The 16,103-nt window shown below is 46.4% G+C and overlaps 1 protein-coding gene across 2 annotated transcripts in view; it reads right to left on the bottom strand.

Annotated features, from left to right (window-relative positions):
* Window positions 1-1,558: 1,558 nt before the first annotated feature.
* The window catches only part of LOC144486735 (NACHT, LRR and PYD domains-containing protein 3-like), an 87,075-nt gene continuing 72,530 nt past the window's right edge, over window positions 1,559-16,103 (bottom strand). For both annotated transcript variants that reach the window (XM_078204763.1, XM_078204764.1), the window contains 3 exons: window positions 13,506-13,676; window positions 8,090-8,257; window positions 1,559-3,702 (listed from right to left, as the gene is read on the bottom strand). In XM_078204763.1, coding sequence (XP_078060889.1) covers window positions 3,564-3,702; window positions 8,090-8,257; window positions 13,506-13,676 — 478 coding nt within the window. In that variant the 3' untranslated portion in view covers window positions 1,559-3,563. The remainder of the gene's footprint in view (window positions 3,703-8,089; window positions 8,258-13,505; window positions 13,677-16,103) is intronic.

The raw sequence follows: 16,103 nt of genomic DNA, 5'->3' as shown, positions 1-16,103 counted from the left end.
TCCCCCCTCACTCTATCTCCTGTCACCCTCTCTCCGTCAGACTCTCTCCCCTTACACTCTCCCTGTCACTCTCCCTCCTCTGACGCTCTCTCCCTCATTCATTCCTCACCTTCTCCCCTCACTCCCCCTTCCCCCCTCTCTTCAATCTATCGATTTCCCATCGCGCTGTCCCCTCACTCACTCTTCACCTACTCTAGCTCACTCTATCTGCCCTCACTTTCTCCCCCTCACAATCACGCCTCCTTACCCTCTTTACCCCTCACAATATCTCCCGTTCAATCTCTGCATCTCACTCTATTCCCCAAAATCTCTTCCCTCTCACTGCCTCCCCCTCACTCTTTCTCCCTCACCCTCTCTCCCTCTCAGTCTACCTCTCATTCTCTTCTCCCTCAGCCTCTCATCCCCTCACTCCCTCCCCATCACTTTATTCCGAACTTTCTTCCCCCTCATTCTCTCTCCCCCTCACTCTCACTCCAGCTCACTCTCTCCCCGTCACGCTCTCCCCCTCACATCCTGTTCCCTTACTCTCTCTCCTCTCACTCTCCCCATCACTCTCTCTCCGTCTCTCTCCCTCACTCGGTCTTCACCTATTCCCCTCTCACTCCCTCTCCCGTCACGCTATCTGCCATCATGCTCTGCCCTCACACTCCCCCCCCCCCCCCGCCCCACCACCCCCCCCCCCTCACCCTCACTCTGGCCTCACTCGCTCTTCACCTACCCTCCCCTGCACTCTCTCCCCTGCACCCTCGCGCTGTCTCCCCCCCACTGACTTCACCCTCACCTTTTTCTCCCTCACCCTCTACCTCTCATTCTCTTCTCCCTCAGCCTCTCATCCCCTCACTCACTCCCCATCAGGTGCTCCATCACTTTCTTCCCACTCACTCTCCCCCTCAATTTCTTCCCCGTCACTCCCTCCTCCTCAATTTCCCCCTCACTCCCTACACCTCATTCTCTTCCCCCTCACTCTCACTCCAGGTCGCTCTCGCCCCGTCACACCCTCCCCTTACTTTCTGTCCTCTCACCCTCCACATCATTATCTCTCCTCTCACTATCTCTCTCCCTCACTCGCTCTTCACCTATTCTCCCCTCACACTATCTCCCATCGTGCTCCCCCATTACACACTCTTCCCCCTCTCTCCTCCCTCACTCGCTCTTCACCTACCCTCCCCCTCGCTCTCTCTCTCTCTCATTCAGTGCATTTAAGACAGAGGTAGTCACTTTCTTGATTGGTCAGGGGATCAAATGTTATGGGGGAAAGGCGGGAGAATGGGTTTGGAAACTTATCAGCTGTGATTAAATGGTGGAGTAGACTCGATGAGCAGAATAGCTGAATTCTGCTCCTGTATCTTATGGTCTTTTCCGTTTCACGCTCACTGTTAGCTACAATCTTTGCACTAGTCCCCCGCTCTTTATTAGCTTGTGTACGTATTAGTTTCAGCATTCCAATGATTCACAATTAGCATTTAACTAAATAACCAGTATGTATTTAATTGTAAATAACTACAGCTATACAGATGATAAAATTAGGAATATCCATTACAACTACAGAGCAGCAACATCTGTCATGGTAAAATAAACAGTTTGATAAATAATGGTAATATCTGACATCATGCATCTGTCCTGAGATCTTTGGGGTAATCCAAAATAAATCATACATTCAGAAATTAAATAAAGCTGAGGTGAGTGTGCGGGGACAGAGTGAAATTGTGAATTCTCGCTTTCGATGCTCTCGCTCTGCATCTGCTCAGTGAGATGGAAGGAACAAGGAAAGAGCAAACTGCATTTCCGAGGCTCCGATCCTGTGCAATGCTGCGCCAGTGTTCCTGTGTTGCTTTCATTCTAGGGATGTCGGTTTCAGAGGAAATGTTATCACTGTCGTCCAACTTCAATTTCATTTGGTGATGGGGTGCTGAGAATTCATTAACCGCTGTAATGCATGGGTTTGTGATGTGTTTCTGTGGGTGTATGGCTGCGTGTTGTGTGTATTTAACAGAGATTCTGTGTTTTTCTCTCTAAGTCTCTCTGTGTGTCAGTATGTGGATTTATATGTGAGTGTTCGAGAGGGTGTGTTTTTCTGTTCCTGTGAGCATATGTATAAGTTTGTCAGTGTGTGAATGAGTGCGTGGGTGTCAGTGTGTGCATCTGGAGGGATGTGTGTAGGATGTGCAGATGTGTGTATGTGTATGTCCGTGTGAGACAGTTTCCATGATTGTGTCTCTGTGCGAGTGTCTGTGTGAGATTATGCTTGTGATTGTGTGTTTTTACGTGGGGATGTCAGTGCCTCTGAGAGATTGAGATTATAAAACAGAAACGCATTCCATCTTTGGAACGGAATCACGTTAATCAACCTGTGCATTTGAGATGTGAACAGTTCCAGAAATAATTGAAGCAACATTTACCGTGTGAATGTGTTGTGGGTTAAGGAATGGTCACCCTGCTTCAACACTGAAACTGTCCCAGATAAATATGTGGGAACTTTTGTTGAGGTTGATAATTGGCAGGGTAAACGGGAGGGGGGCGAGAGTGGAATGAGAGCATTTGGATTCCAACTGAGCTGCTCTCTGTCTCACCGAAACCTGTGGAATTGGAAAGCAAGAGCTGCAAAAGGGGAATAGTTTGTTTGGAAATTATTTTCTTTTCGAACACGGACAAAATGTGATTAAAGGTTGTAATTGTGTCTCAAAATGTTTGTATTTCCAATTTTCAAAGAATCAGTCTGTGAGATTGAGAGAATTATCTTGGAAACATTAAAAAAAAACTGATCCACTGTGTAAGATTAAAACTGACAATGTCTGACAGAGGAGTTACAGAGTGCAGCAGAGTTTACCCACTCCCATTCTGAATGGGATTAGTGTCTGATAACTGCACCAAATGTACACATTACAGTCTGAGATCATCCCCAACTACAACCTCCAGACAATATCTCCCATAGGGAATGAGGGAACAGGGTTCATGTACAGTGTCTGGTGATAAAAGGGTTAATTCACCAGCCGGGGTTCCTGCTGCAAACTCCAATCCCTGTCAATATTGTTCAATATTCACGCTGCAGAAACCGGGTCCCAGATGCAGACATGGGACTGACTGAACTTGTCTGAGGCTCACGAAGAACAGCCCCTGCGGTAGCTGGGTGCCACCAGCAGATGGCGGCATTGTGTCACTTTAATCACCAGATAGTGAAAGAGATTTTGAGGAGAGGCTGGTGGAGTCTTTAATTCATTCACAGAGACAGAGAGGAAACTCTGACAAGATTGACCAATCTGCCCTCTGCTGGGTACTGTCAGAATCACACACACACTGTTCTCTCTCTGGAGAATGATCTCTGCTGCTCCATTTTGAAAGGAGGTTGAATACTCTGTTGCTGAGAACACTGACAACACATTGCTGCTTAAACAATGGTTTGCAGCAATCTTTCCTTCAATGTGGAGACTAAAACTACAACAGTTTTCCAGCTGGGAAACCAGGTAAGCAGGGAAATCACTGCCAGGCTGGAGGGGCTGATGGAATAGGGAGGGAGAGGGGCAGGAATGAAGGGTTTGGAAGGAGCTGTCGAAGATCTTCACAATTCAGGATTTCACTGTAACCGGTGGAGCAGCAATGTTTATAGATTGAAATGTCCACACTGTCACTCTCAGTCCCCGTCTGGATTCCCGCAGCGACTCCAGCTGTCTCTCTCCATTTGGACTGAACTGATTACCAAACAGCCTGAAACAGATTAAAGATGAAACAGGAAATAAACAGATTGAACAACAGAGTAAATAACAGGAGACTGGAGTTAATGGGACAAATCTTCTGGTCTCTGGATCGCCAGAGACCAGACACACATCCGAAGATGAGCATCGGGACCCTGTGGATGTCCTGACGCACTGATCTACCTGGGAATTGTCCCAGAGGTATTAACTACTACTGGGGAACTCCCCTGCTGCAGTTAGAGTCAGATACTTGGGACAGATCCACAAAGTTTACCTGGATAGTTACTCAGGTAATGTTAGATAGCTCACCACCTGGGCTAATACCTGAATAGCACGAGCGAGTCCCCCAATCACTTCCACTGATCCCCATACTCCACCTCCCACAATCTGACTAGACCCACTCATAGAGTCACAGAGGTTTACAGCATGGAAACAGGCCCAACTTGTCCATGCCACCCGTTTTTAAAAAAACCCTGAAACTATTCCCAATTACCCGCATTTGGCCCATATCCCTCTGGACCCATAGTGCCCATGTAACTGTCTAAATGCTTTTTGAAAGATAAAATTGTGCCCGCCTCTACTACTGCCTCTGGCAGCTTGTTCCAGACACTCACCACCCTGTGTGTGAAAGAATTGTCCCTCTGGACACTTTTGTATCTCTCCCCTCTCAACTTAAACCTATGCCCTCTAGTTTTAGACTCCCCCACCTTTGGGAAAAGATATCAACCAACTAGCTGATCTAAGCCCCTCATTATTTTATAGACCTGAAAAGGTCACCCCTCAGCCTCCTACGCTCCAAGGAAAAAACTCCCAATCTATTAGCCTCTCCTTGTAACTCAACCCATCAAGTCCCAATAGCATCCTAGTAAATCTTTTCTGCACTCTTTCTAGTTTAATAATATCCTTTCTATAATAGGGTGACCAGAATTGCACACACAGTATTCCAAGTGCACCATTTTGTATCTCTCCCCTCTCATTTCATACATTAACAGTCACAGTCAGAGCATCTAATCAGTGTCCATGGACACATCAACTGCACTGCCCTCATCTACCTTCTTGGTTACCCCTTCAAAAAACTCAATCAGATTTGTGAACATGATTTTCCACTCACAAAGCCACGCTGACAGTCCCGAATCAGTTCTTGCATCTCTAAATGCCTGTAGATCCTGTCCCTCAAAATGCCTTCCAACAATTTACCCACCACAGATGTGAGGCTCACTGGCCTTTAGTTTCGAGGCTTTTCCCTGCAGCCCTTTTTAAACAAAGGCACAACATTTGCCACTCTCCAATCTTCAGGCAGTTCAACCGTGACTATCGATGATTTAAATATCTCGGCTAGGGGACCCGCAATTTCCTCCCTAGCCTCCCACAACGTCCTGGGATACACCTCATCAGGTCTCGGGGATTTATCGACTTTGATGCGCTTTGAAACTTCCAGCACCACCTCCTCTGTAATATGTACACTCCTCAAGACATCAATATTTATTTCCCTAAGTTCCCTAACATCCATGCTTTTCTCAACAGTAAATACTGATGAGAAATATTCATTTAGGATCTCACCCATCTCTTGTGGATCCACACATAGATTGCCTTGTTGATCCTAAAGAGCCCCTACTCTCTCCCTTGTTACTCTTTTGCCCTTTATGTATTTGTAGAAGCTGTTTGGATTCTCCTTTGCCTTATCTGCCAAAACAATCTTGTGTCCCCTTTTTGCCCTCCTGATTTCTCTCTGAACTCTACTCCTACACCCCCTATACTCTTCAAGAGATTCACTTGATCCCAGCTGCCTATGCACGTCATGTGCCTCTTTATTCCTCTTGAGCAGGGCCTCAATATCCCGAGTCATCCAGGGTTCCCGACTTCTGCCAGCCTTGCCCTTCACTCTAAGAGGAATGTGTTTACCCTGAACCCTGGTTAACACACTTTTGAAAGCGTGCCACTTACCAGACGTCCCTCTTCCTTCCCACAGACACCCCCAGTTAGCTTTTGAAAGTTCCTGCCTGATACCATCAAAATTGCCCTTGCCCCAATTTAGAATATTAACTTTTGGGACAGACCTATCATTCTCCATAGCTATCTTAAAACTAATAGAATTATGGTCACTGGTCCCAAAGTGATCCCTCACTCACACTTCTGTCACCTGCCCTTCCTTATTTCCCAAGAGGAGGTCAAGTTTTGCCCCCTCTCTAGTCGGGCCATCCACATATTGAATGAGAAATTCCTCCTGAAGACACTCAACTAATTTCTCTCCATCCAACCCTCTAATACTATGGCTGTCCCAGTCAATGTTGGGAAAATTAAAATCTCCGACTATTACAACCCTATTTTTCTTGGAGCTATCTGCAAACTCCTTACAAATTTGCTCCTCAATTTCCCGCTGACTATTTGGGGGCCTATAGTACAATCCTATCAAAGTGATTTCCCCCTTCTTATTTCTCAGTTCTACCCATATAGACTCAGTGGCCGAACCCTTGGATATTTCCCTTCTCAGTACGGCCGTGATGCTTTCCCTCATCAAAAGTGCAACTCTCTCTCCTCTGTTACCTCCTGTTCTATCTTTCCTATAGCATCTGTACCCTGGAACATTGAGCTGCCAGTCCTGTCCCTCCCTTAGCCATGTTTCAGTAATTGCTATAATATCCCAGTCCCACGTACCCATCAATGCACTGAGTTCATCTGCCTTACCCATCAGGCCTCTTGCATTGAAATAAATGCAGTTTAATCTGGACTTCCCTTGCTGTCTGCTTTGCTTCTGTCTGATGTGTCTGGTACTAGGATTACTGACACTGCCTTTACTAATTTACGTGCTCTCTTTAACTTCCGTGCTGTCCTCAAACTTCTCTTCTGTCTCCCTCCTGCTTTGGATCCCACCCCTCTGCCAAACTAGTTTAAACGCTCCCGAGCTGCTCGAGCAAATCTCCTCGCCAGGATGTTAGTCCCCCTCCAGTTCAAATGTAACCCATCCCTCTTGAACAGATCAGCCCTTCCCCAGAAAAGATCCCAATGATCCAAAAATCTAAATCCCTCCCCCCTGCACCAGCTCTCAAGCCAGTCATTCATCTGCCTAATCCTCCTATTCCTACTCTCACTAGCACATGGTACCGATAGTAGTCCTGAAATTACTACCTTCGAGGTCCTACACGTTAGCCTTCTGCCTAACTCTCTATATTCACATTTCAGGATCTCATCCCTTTTCCTATTTATGTCGCTTGCTCTTTGCCCGACCCTGTCCCACAGCAGAACCAGCTGTGGTGTCACAGGCCTGGCTACTGCTGGTATCTCCCCCTGACAGGCTATCACTCCCGTAAATCATCTCTACCTCCGCTCCAGCACTTGAACAACTCTGACTAAACCTCCCAACTTGGCCTCATCCGTCCCACCCTCCCCTGACCTGACATAGAAACATGGAAGATAGGAGCAGGAGGAGGCCATTTGGCCCTTTAAGCCTACTCCACCATCCATCACAATCATGGCTGATCGTCCAACTCAAAAGCTGAATCCTGCTTTCTCCCCATAATCTCTGATCCTGTTCGCCCCAAGTGCTATATGCAGCCGCCTCTTGAATACATTCTTGACTATATCTCTGACTTAAACTGATTACTCAAGAAGCAACCCCAACCCACTACTCTCCAAAGCTATAAACCAATCCCAACCCCCGACCACGCAACCAAATCTAACTAGGCACCCAACAACATTACCAACTCCCAGCCACCATCCAAACTGCTGATTAACCCTCCAACCCAACACAATACAACTCGACCACCCTCCCGACACCCAGAACTAATCCTTGAACCTCTCCTCAGCTCCCTGATGAACCATTCATCCAGCGACACACCAACCCATTCACTCCCACAATCAACTAACACTTAAGGAGCTCCCCAGGGTCACTGTGCTGTAAATAGGGTGTGCTCGCTCTACCGTGACTCCACTCTGCTCTGATGGAGCTCCCCGGGGTCACTGTGCTGTAAATAAGGTGTGCTCGCTCTACCGTGACTCCACTCTGCTCTGACGGAGATCGCCGGGGTCACTGCTGTAAATAGGGTGTGTGCTCTCTCTTCCCCGACTCTGCTCTGCTGTGATGGAGCTCCCCGGGGTCACTGTGCTGTAAATAGGGTTTGTGCTCTCTCTTCCCTGACTCTGCTCTGATGGAGCTCCCCGGGGTCACTGTGCTGTAAATAGGGTTTGTGCTCTCTCTTCCCTGACTCTGCTCTGATGGAGCTCCCTGGGGTCGCAGTGCTGAAGATTCTGGGAGAAATATGCAGCAGTTTCAGGTTGGGAGGATTTTCACACATAGCGCCAATCTGCTTACCACTGCCGCTGCTTGGAAGATTCAGGCCCATTTATATTTTAAATCCATTTATATTTTAATTGTTACACTAAAAATGAACAAAAACACTCACGAGATCCACTCCAGACTCCTGCAGGTCAGTATGAGGCGGCGGAGAGCAGGGACAGATTGATCTGTGAAGGAGTTTGATTCCAGGTTCAGAATCCTCAGTGTCTGGTTTGTACTGAGAGCGGAGGCGAGATCCTCAGCACAAGAATCTGTGAGAGTGTTCTTATGCAGACTGGAGACCAGAGAGAGGAATAACAGGAATCAGGCTCAATCCCCAGTGTTTTAAATAATACTGTTAATAACAATAATAATGTATTGTATCAGACATTCCAAAAACACAACTTGCATTTCTGTAGAATGAGGAAATACTCAATGCTGAAAATGAAATATAAATAAACTGGAAATGCTCAGCAGGTTAGCTAAGTATTTGTGAAGAGAGAAACAGGGGTAAAGTTTGAGCTTCCATTGGAACTGGGAACGGGCAGTGAATTGACAGGTTTGAAGTGACAGCGGTGGGTGGCTGGGGAAGAAACAAAGAAAGGACAAACTGGAATTACAGGAGTGATTAAATGATAAAAATGATGATGGGACAGGACCATAAATCACAGGATCCCCATGTCCTTACTCGGAGTGGCTCAGGAGGGACATGGGATGGTCAGTGGTTTGGGAATGCAGTTTGTGGTGAGGTTGAAGATAATGGCTGTGATTTTACCAGAAGCTCTGAAGTCCCAGCATGGGGATTGGAAATGGGTGGTGTGTCCGTGTGGGCAGGATAGGCAGAGTTATGAAGGTGATATTGTCAGAGGCGGACAATTAACGGCTGGCAGGCAGGGGGAGCTGCCCACTGAGACAGCCTGGGCAGGGGGCAGTCCCGGTTCAGGCAATGCTGGCACCATCTCCAAAGGCAGCCAACAGGACGTTCAAACACTGCAGCTCTGGAGGGAGCAGCGAGGGAGCTCTGCTTATTGAATGAGGGGCTGAAATGTCAGAAAGCAGAACAAGGCTTGCCCCCCGACCCCTTCCCCTCCCTGGAGGGGCTCCACCCGGCTGCTCAGGCTCAGAGGGAGGTCCTGTTCCCTCAGGATGGGAGGAGATTATCCCATCGGTACAAGCCAGTCTGGATGGAGATTGCTGGGAGGTGAGCAGGTTTCAGACCCGTGGTTAGAGAGTGGAAAAGGATCAATGTCCTGATGTGTTCTGTCACGGTGAGTGCAGCACAGCCTGATATGTGAATAAGGATGAGGGGGAAATTGTGGAAAGAACATCTCCACGCAGACACTGGCAATGCAAAGGACTTGCAGAATCTCACTGGCCGTGCTGTCTGGAGACAATACACATCTCTGTAACCTGTGCTTAATGCTGCCTTCTCTCACATTATCTGTCTCTTGAAGACCTGGTTGGCTGTAGGGATTCGCATTCTAATCAGTATTCTGTAACTTGATTTTGTGTCTCTGTGTCCTGTTTGAGAGCAGATTTCCACTCCATCTGACGAAGGACCAGCGCTCCGAAAGCTAATGGTATTTGCTACCAAATAAACCTGTTGGACTTTAACCTGGTGTTAAAACTCTTACAATGCAAAGGCAGCAGCATTGACTGTCAGAGACATGTCCGTTAGGCTGGCACCAGCATAGGCTAGAGCAGGGCTGACCAACATATTCACTGGGCAAACACATGGCAATGTTTTTCTCACTCAAGCGGCCGGTGAGTAAATTTCAGAATGATACAGTTTGGCACAGCAGAAATTTCAATGAAAAACTGAACTGAGAAATGAAAAGAAAAACTTGCTGAGCACAATAATGAGTAATAATTAAAGATGATTATTAGTGTTTAATCCTCATCAATCACTAATTGTTTCTCTCCCACATTTGCTGCAGATTGGCTCGAAAACCTATCAGCAGCAAACATGGGAAAGAAACGGGATGTGATTGGAGGAGCAGATCCATGCAGATTCTTCCATTCAAACTGAACTGTGTGACTGAGATTCTGGAAACTCGCTCCGGGGGCCGCATTGAGGGGCTTCGAGGGTCACATTCGCCCCTTGGTCCACACGTTGGACAACCCTGGGCTACTGCATGTGTTTGATGAGTAACAATTTCTGTGTTTGGAAAGAGAGCAAACATCATCAGGGAATGAGTGAAGAAGAGTGGAGACATCCAGGTCTTGCCATCCTTACGCCAATGGAAGATGAAGTGCTGGATCAGGAAGGCCTGGGGGGCAGACTGGGTAATTACTGCTGGTGAGATGGGTTGAGTGGGTGGCCTAATGAATGGGCACAGGAGAGCGTCTGGTGAGGACAAAGCATAGAGCTTGTTTATCCTTCACTGGTCACAGAGAGCAGTCTGAAGGACGTATTGGGATAAGAACAAAATACCTCGGAGCAGCAGAAGGTCATTCAGCCCCTCGAGCATACTCCATCACAGCTGATCTAATTATAGTCTCAACTCTTTTCCCCGTAACCCTTGATTCGCTTCTCAATCCAAAATCATTCTTAACTCAGCCTTGAATATATTCAATGATTCTGCCGCCACTAGTCTCCAGGGAAGAGAATTCCACTCACCAGCCACCATCTAAAAAATAAATTTCTCCTCATCTCAGTCTTAAGGGACTGACAATTACATTTTAAAAGCTGTCCCCTTGCTCTGGTCTCTCTTACAAGAAGAAACAGCCTCTCAGCAACCACCCTGTCTCATCCCCTCAATGCGATCACCTTTTAATCTTCTGAACTTTCATAGATATTGCTCCAATCTGCTCAAATTTCCCTCGTAAAATAAACCTCTCCATCCCAGGAATCAGCCGAGTGAACTTTCTCTGAACTGGTTCCAATACAATTCTATCCTTTTTTAAGTAAAGAGCTCAACACTGTACACATTACTCCAGTTGTGGAGCCTCCCTGAGCCTCTCCACATCCCCTTGAAACATCTTTGCATCCTCCTCACAATTCAGATTTTCACCTAGTTTTCCATTATTCGCAAATTTGGAAATATTATATTTGATCCCCACATCCATGTCATTCATGTAGATTCTGAATAGCTGAGACCCAAACACTGATCCCTGCCGTACTCCACTAGTTAGAGGCTGTCAACCCAAAAATAACCCATTTATTCCAACTCCCTGTTTCTGTCCACTAACCCGTTCTGAATCCATGCTGGTATATTCCTCCCAATCTCATGTGCTCCAATTTTCTTTCATAACCTCTTGTTTGTGAATCATGCAACTATAGAATCCCTAGTATAGGAATCGTCATTCGGCCCATCGAGACACACTGACAGAGTAACTTACCAAGGTCCGCTCCCCATAACCTCACAAATTTACTCGGGCTAATCCACCTAAGCTACACATGTTGGGACACTAAGGGCCATTTTACCATGGCCACTCCATCTACTATGCATATCTTTGGGAGTGTGGGAGGAAACCGGAGCACCCAGAGGAAACACACGCAGACACGGGGAGAATGTAGAAACTCCACACAGTCACCCAAGGCTGGAATTGAACCCGGGCCCCTGGCTGGGATGCAACAATGTTAACCACTGTGTCACCGTGCCAGCCTTTCATGAATCCATGTTAGCCCTGTCTAATCCTGCCATTAATTTCTAAGTGTTCTGTTATCTCTTCCTTCATTACAGATTACTATAGGATTTCCATACCATTAATGTCAGACTAATAGATCTGCAGTTGCCCGGTTTCCCGTAACCCACATATTTACGCCGCTAATCCACCTAAACTACACATCTTGGACACTAACGGGCAATTTAGCATGGCCAATCCACCTAACCTACACAGTTTTTTTGGACTATGGGAGGAAACAGGCGCAGCCGAAGGAAACCCACACAGACACTGGGAGAACGTGAAAACTCCACAGTCGCCCAAACCTGGAATGAATCCGGGAATCTGACGCTGTGAGGCAGCAGTGCCAACCCCGGTGCCACGTCTTCGCTTAATCTAATACAGTCCTTGAATTAGCAACGGCTGGAACACTTCTGCTCCTCTTCTCCAAATAAAAGGAATCTATTTTTGTTGGAAACGCCACACATTTGCACATCACCATGTCTAAAACAGCTTGTTGTGTGATTGGCACTGGAACATGCTTCTCCAAGGAATTGCTTGAATAGATTCTGTGAACGAATCTTCTATTCAACTTTTGACAATCTGAGCGATTTATACAGTAAATGGAAGAATCCACAGGAGCACTGACCTCCAGAGGGATCTGTGTGTACAAGTCTACAGATCCCTGAAAGTAGCAACACAGGTGGATGAGGTGGTCAAGAAGGCAGACAGCATGCTTGTCTTCATCGACCGGGGCATCGAGTATAAAAGTTGTCAAGTTATGTTACAGCTGTATGAAACTTCAGTTGGCCACATTTGAATATTGCTTGCAGTTCTGTTCGCGACACTCCCAGAATGATGTGGATGCTTTGGAGAGGGTGCAAGGAAGGTTTACCAGAATGTTGCCTGGTCAAGGACGTTAGGTTATGAGGAGATGTTGTATAAACACAGATTCTTTCACTACAAAAAGGGAGGCTGAGGGGTGACCGGATGGAGGTGTCCACAATTATGAGAAGCATCAATATGGTGGATAGTCAGAGACTTTTCTCCAGGGTGGAATGGTCAACTACAAGAGGGCACAGGTTGAAGGTGAGAGGAGCAAAGTTTCGAGGGTGGTGTGTGGGGTAAGTTTTCACCCAGAGGGTGGTGGGTGCCTGGAAGGCACTGCCAATGGAGGTGGCAGAAGCAGGCACGTTTCCAATGTCCAAGGTGCATCTTGGTAGACACATGAACAAGAGACAAACAGAGGAATAGAAACCGCAAATTGGCAGTAGGTTCTGGGTCTGAATAAGCGTTAGGAGGCGCCACAGGCTTGGTGAGCTGAAGGGCCTGTTACTGTGCTGTGCGGTTCTTTGTTCTTCTTTGTATATGTAGATTAAAGTCACCCGTGGTTATTGCAATATGTTTTTACAAGGCCCCATTATTTTTCCTGTGTATTGTGTTGGAGATTGTGACTGTTGTTCGGAGCCGATAAATGATTCCCAAACTTTGTTAAATCTTATCTCTATCCAAACTGATTCTGCATCTTGAACTAAGTTCACTTCTCGCTGCTGTACTGACATCTGTTACTAACAGTGAGACTCCACCGCCATGTCTTGTCCTCCATTTACTGTCATCCACTCACTCTCCCCCTTTTCACACTTCAATGGATGCTGTGTCCCGGGAGAGCTGTGCACATCTGAGGAGGAGGAGAGAACCTCAGAGGGTGAAACATAACATTATTCCCCCACTCCCTCAACACAAGGGTTTGTGGGACTGACATCCCATTGTTCAGGGATCAGAGAGAGAAGCAACAGGAGTCAGAGGAAAAGCAGTTTTCCTTACTCATAACTGACGCCAATAGTAATGGGCAGTGTTTTTTATACAAATACCAGTGGTGAAATTATATTATTGAATATTCAGTTATTATAAACACAATCTCACAGTCTGCTACTTACCACAGTTCCTGTATTTTACATTCCGAATTCCTCAGAGCCACAGACAGCAGTTTCACTCCTGAATCTCCCAGTTTATTGAAACCCAGATTCAGATCTATCAGTGAGCGGTTTGTACTGAGAGCAGAGGCCAGGTCCTCGGCACAAGAATCTGAGAGATCATTATCATGGAGACTGGAGATCAGAGAGAGAAAAATAACAGGAATCAGGGCAAAAATCCATAGTGTTTTTAAGAATAAGATCATTAACAATAATAATGTACAGCGCGGGACATTCAAGAAACACAACTTCAGTTGATACAGAAGGCAAAATTATATTGATGCTGTAAATCTGAAATATGAATAAAATATGTGGAAAATCTCAGCAGGACAGGCAGCATCTGTGAAGAGAGAAACATATTTAGTTTCAGTTCAATTAGCTAAAATTAAAACTTATGAGTAGCAGTGAATTAAATTGTTTTAAGTGACAGGGAGCTGGGGATGGGCGGGTGACAAGGAAATAACAAAATGGAAGGGCCGGAGTGATTAAATGAGAAAAAGGATGATGGTGAAAGGGAAGAGCACAGGATTCCCATGTCCTTACCCTGAGTCACAGGGAGGGACATGGGATGGTCAGTGGCTCAGGAATGGAGTGTGTGGTGGGGTTGAAGATGAAGAGAGAGAAACCTTTTTCACGATGCCAGTGGTCCGGGTCTGGAATGTACAGTCTGGAAGTGTGGTGGGGGCAGGCTGATTCGAGGCATCACAGAGGGCAGTCGATGAACAATCGAATGAAACAATGTGCAAAGATACGAGGAGAAGGCAGTCGAATGATACAAATTCCTAATCCTAGTTTGGTGAGCCGGTGCAGACACATTTCGCCTCGTGGTGTTCCGCAATAATTCTGTGAAGATAATGGTTGGAAATGTATGGAGATTTTAACTGGAAGCTGGTGATGTTGCAGTGTCAACAGGGTTCGGTAATTTAGCCAGTGTCCACAAAGGGCCATTGGTATCTCTCTCAGGTAGAATCAGAGAATTGTTACAGAGCAGAAGGAGACCATTCGGTCCATGCTGTCCGCACTGAATCTCTGAATGAGCAATTTACTAAGTGTCATTCCCCCAAATATTCCCAGTAACTCTGCACATCCTTCCTTTTCAGATAATAATCCAATTCCCTTTGGAAATGTTCAACTGAACGTGTCTCCACCACACTCCCAGACAGTGAACTCCAGCCCTTAACCACTCGCTGCAGGGGAAGTCCCGGTTCAGGCAATGCTGGCACGGGCAGCACTTTGATAGGCAGCAGCTCTGGAGAGACCAGTGAGGAAGACCTGCTTACTGAAAACAGGGCTGCAATGGGAGGAGAAAGGTTAAACTCAATTCAATGATGCACTTGGCAACACTTGGTACTCTTCCCCAAGGCTACCTGAGTTTGGAGCAAATTTCTGTTCTGTCAGGACTGGACAGTATCTGCCACATCAATCCAAGTATATCGGGATGGAGATTGCTGGAGACCTGAGCAGGCGTGGGTTATATGGTTGCAGTGAGGCAAAAGGATGAATAACTTCCCAAGTTCTGACAAGGTGGTGAAGCATTTGATCGCATATAACCTGAGGCATATGGGGTCGAATGAGAATGAAAGTGAAATGGTCGAAAGGTAATTCCCACACAGACACAGGCAATGCCCAGAGAGCAGCATCAACATGTCAGAGACATGTGAGCCTCTCTCTGCAAGGTTCTGGTTTTAACAACACCAGGCCAATGTCCAACACGTTTATTTGGTAGCAAATGCCATTAGCTTTCGGAGTGCTGCTCCTTTGTCAGATGGAGTGGATATCTGCTCCCAAACAGGTTCTGGTCAGTCAGATAATTCCAGCACTGTGAGAATGGGATGGTCACAGGCAAGAGGCTTTCCCTATGTAGACATGATGGTCAGTCAGGTTCTCACCAGCATAGGCTTGTGTCTTTGATGGGAGAGTAACAATGGAACTTTATGTGCCTGTAGAAGAGAGCACGAAACGTCAGGAAATGAACTAAAAATCGTGATAGCGTCCAGATTTTGTAATCCTCACACCTAGAATTAGCAGCTCTGCAGTTGGGAGAACAGCAGATAGTGTGGGAAATCGCTGATTGTGACATTGGTTGTGGAGCTGAGAGTGTGCGGTTGAATGGATGGACACAGGAGACTCTCTGGCAACACAGAGTTTGGTGCCCATCACCGGTCACATGGAACCGGCTGAAGGACGTGTTGGAATGTACATTTTGTTACAAACTATGCCTTGAAGAAATATACTGAACATTGAAGGATATTGAATTCGATGATCAGCCATGAACAAAATGAATGGTGGATCAGGCTCGAAGGGCCGAATGGCCAACTCCTGCTTCTAGTTTCTATTTTAATCATGTTTCTATGCAGGTTATGTTGTCGGCACTGTGCTATCTGTAGCCGGTTTCCTTTATTGTTACTGAAGCAGTATAATTGACATCATGTTGATTTTAATCTGAACTAATGCAGTGTTCTGTTGTTTCAGTGTTTCCCCCTGGGATGGCAGAGTAGAGCTTGATTGCGGGTGATTGACAGGTTATGTCATGTGACTGAGGGACAGCTATTTTTCACAGAA

This window comes from Mustelus asterias, unplaced genomic scaffold, assembly GCF_964213995.1.
Source record: "Mustelus asterias unplaced genomic scaffold, sMusAst1.hap1.1 HAP1_SCAFFOLD_435, whole genome shotgun sequence".
Classification (NCBI taxonomy): domain Eukaryota; kingdom Metazoa; phylum Chordata; class Chondrichthyes; order Carcharhiniformes; family Triakidae; genus Mustelus; species Mustelus asterias.
Note: the sequence above shows the minus strand (reverse complement) of the source record. Positions and strands in the feature narration are given on the sequence as shown.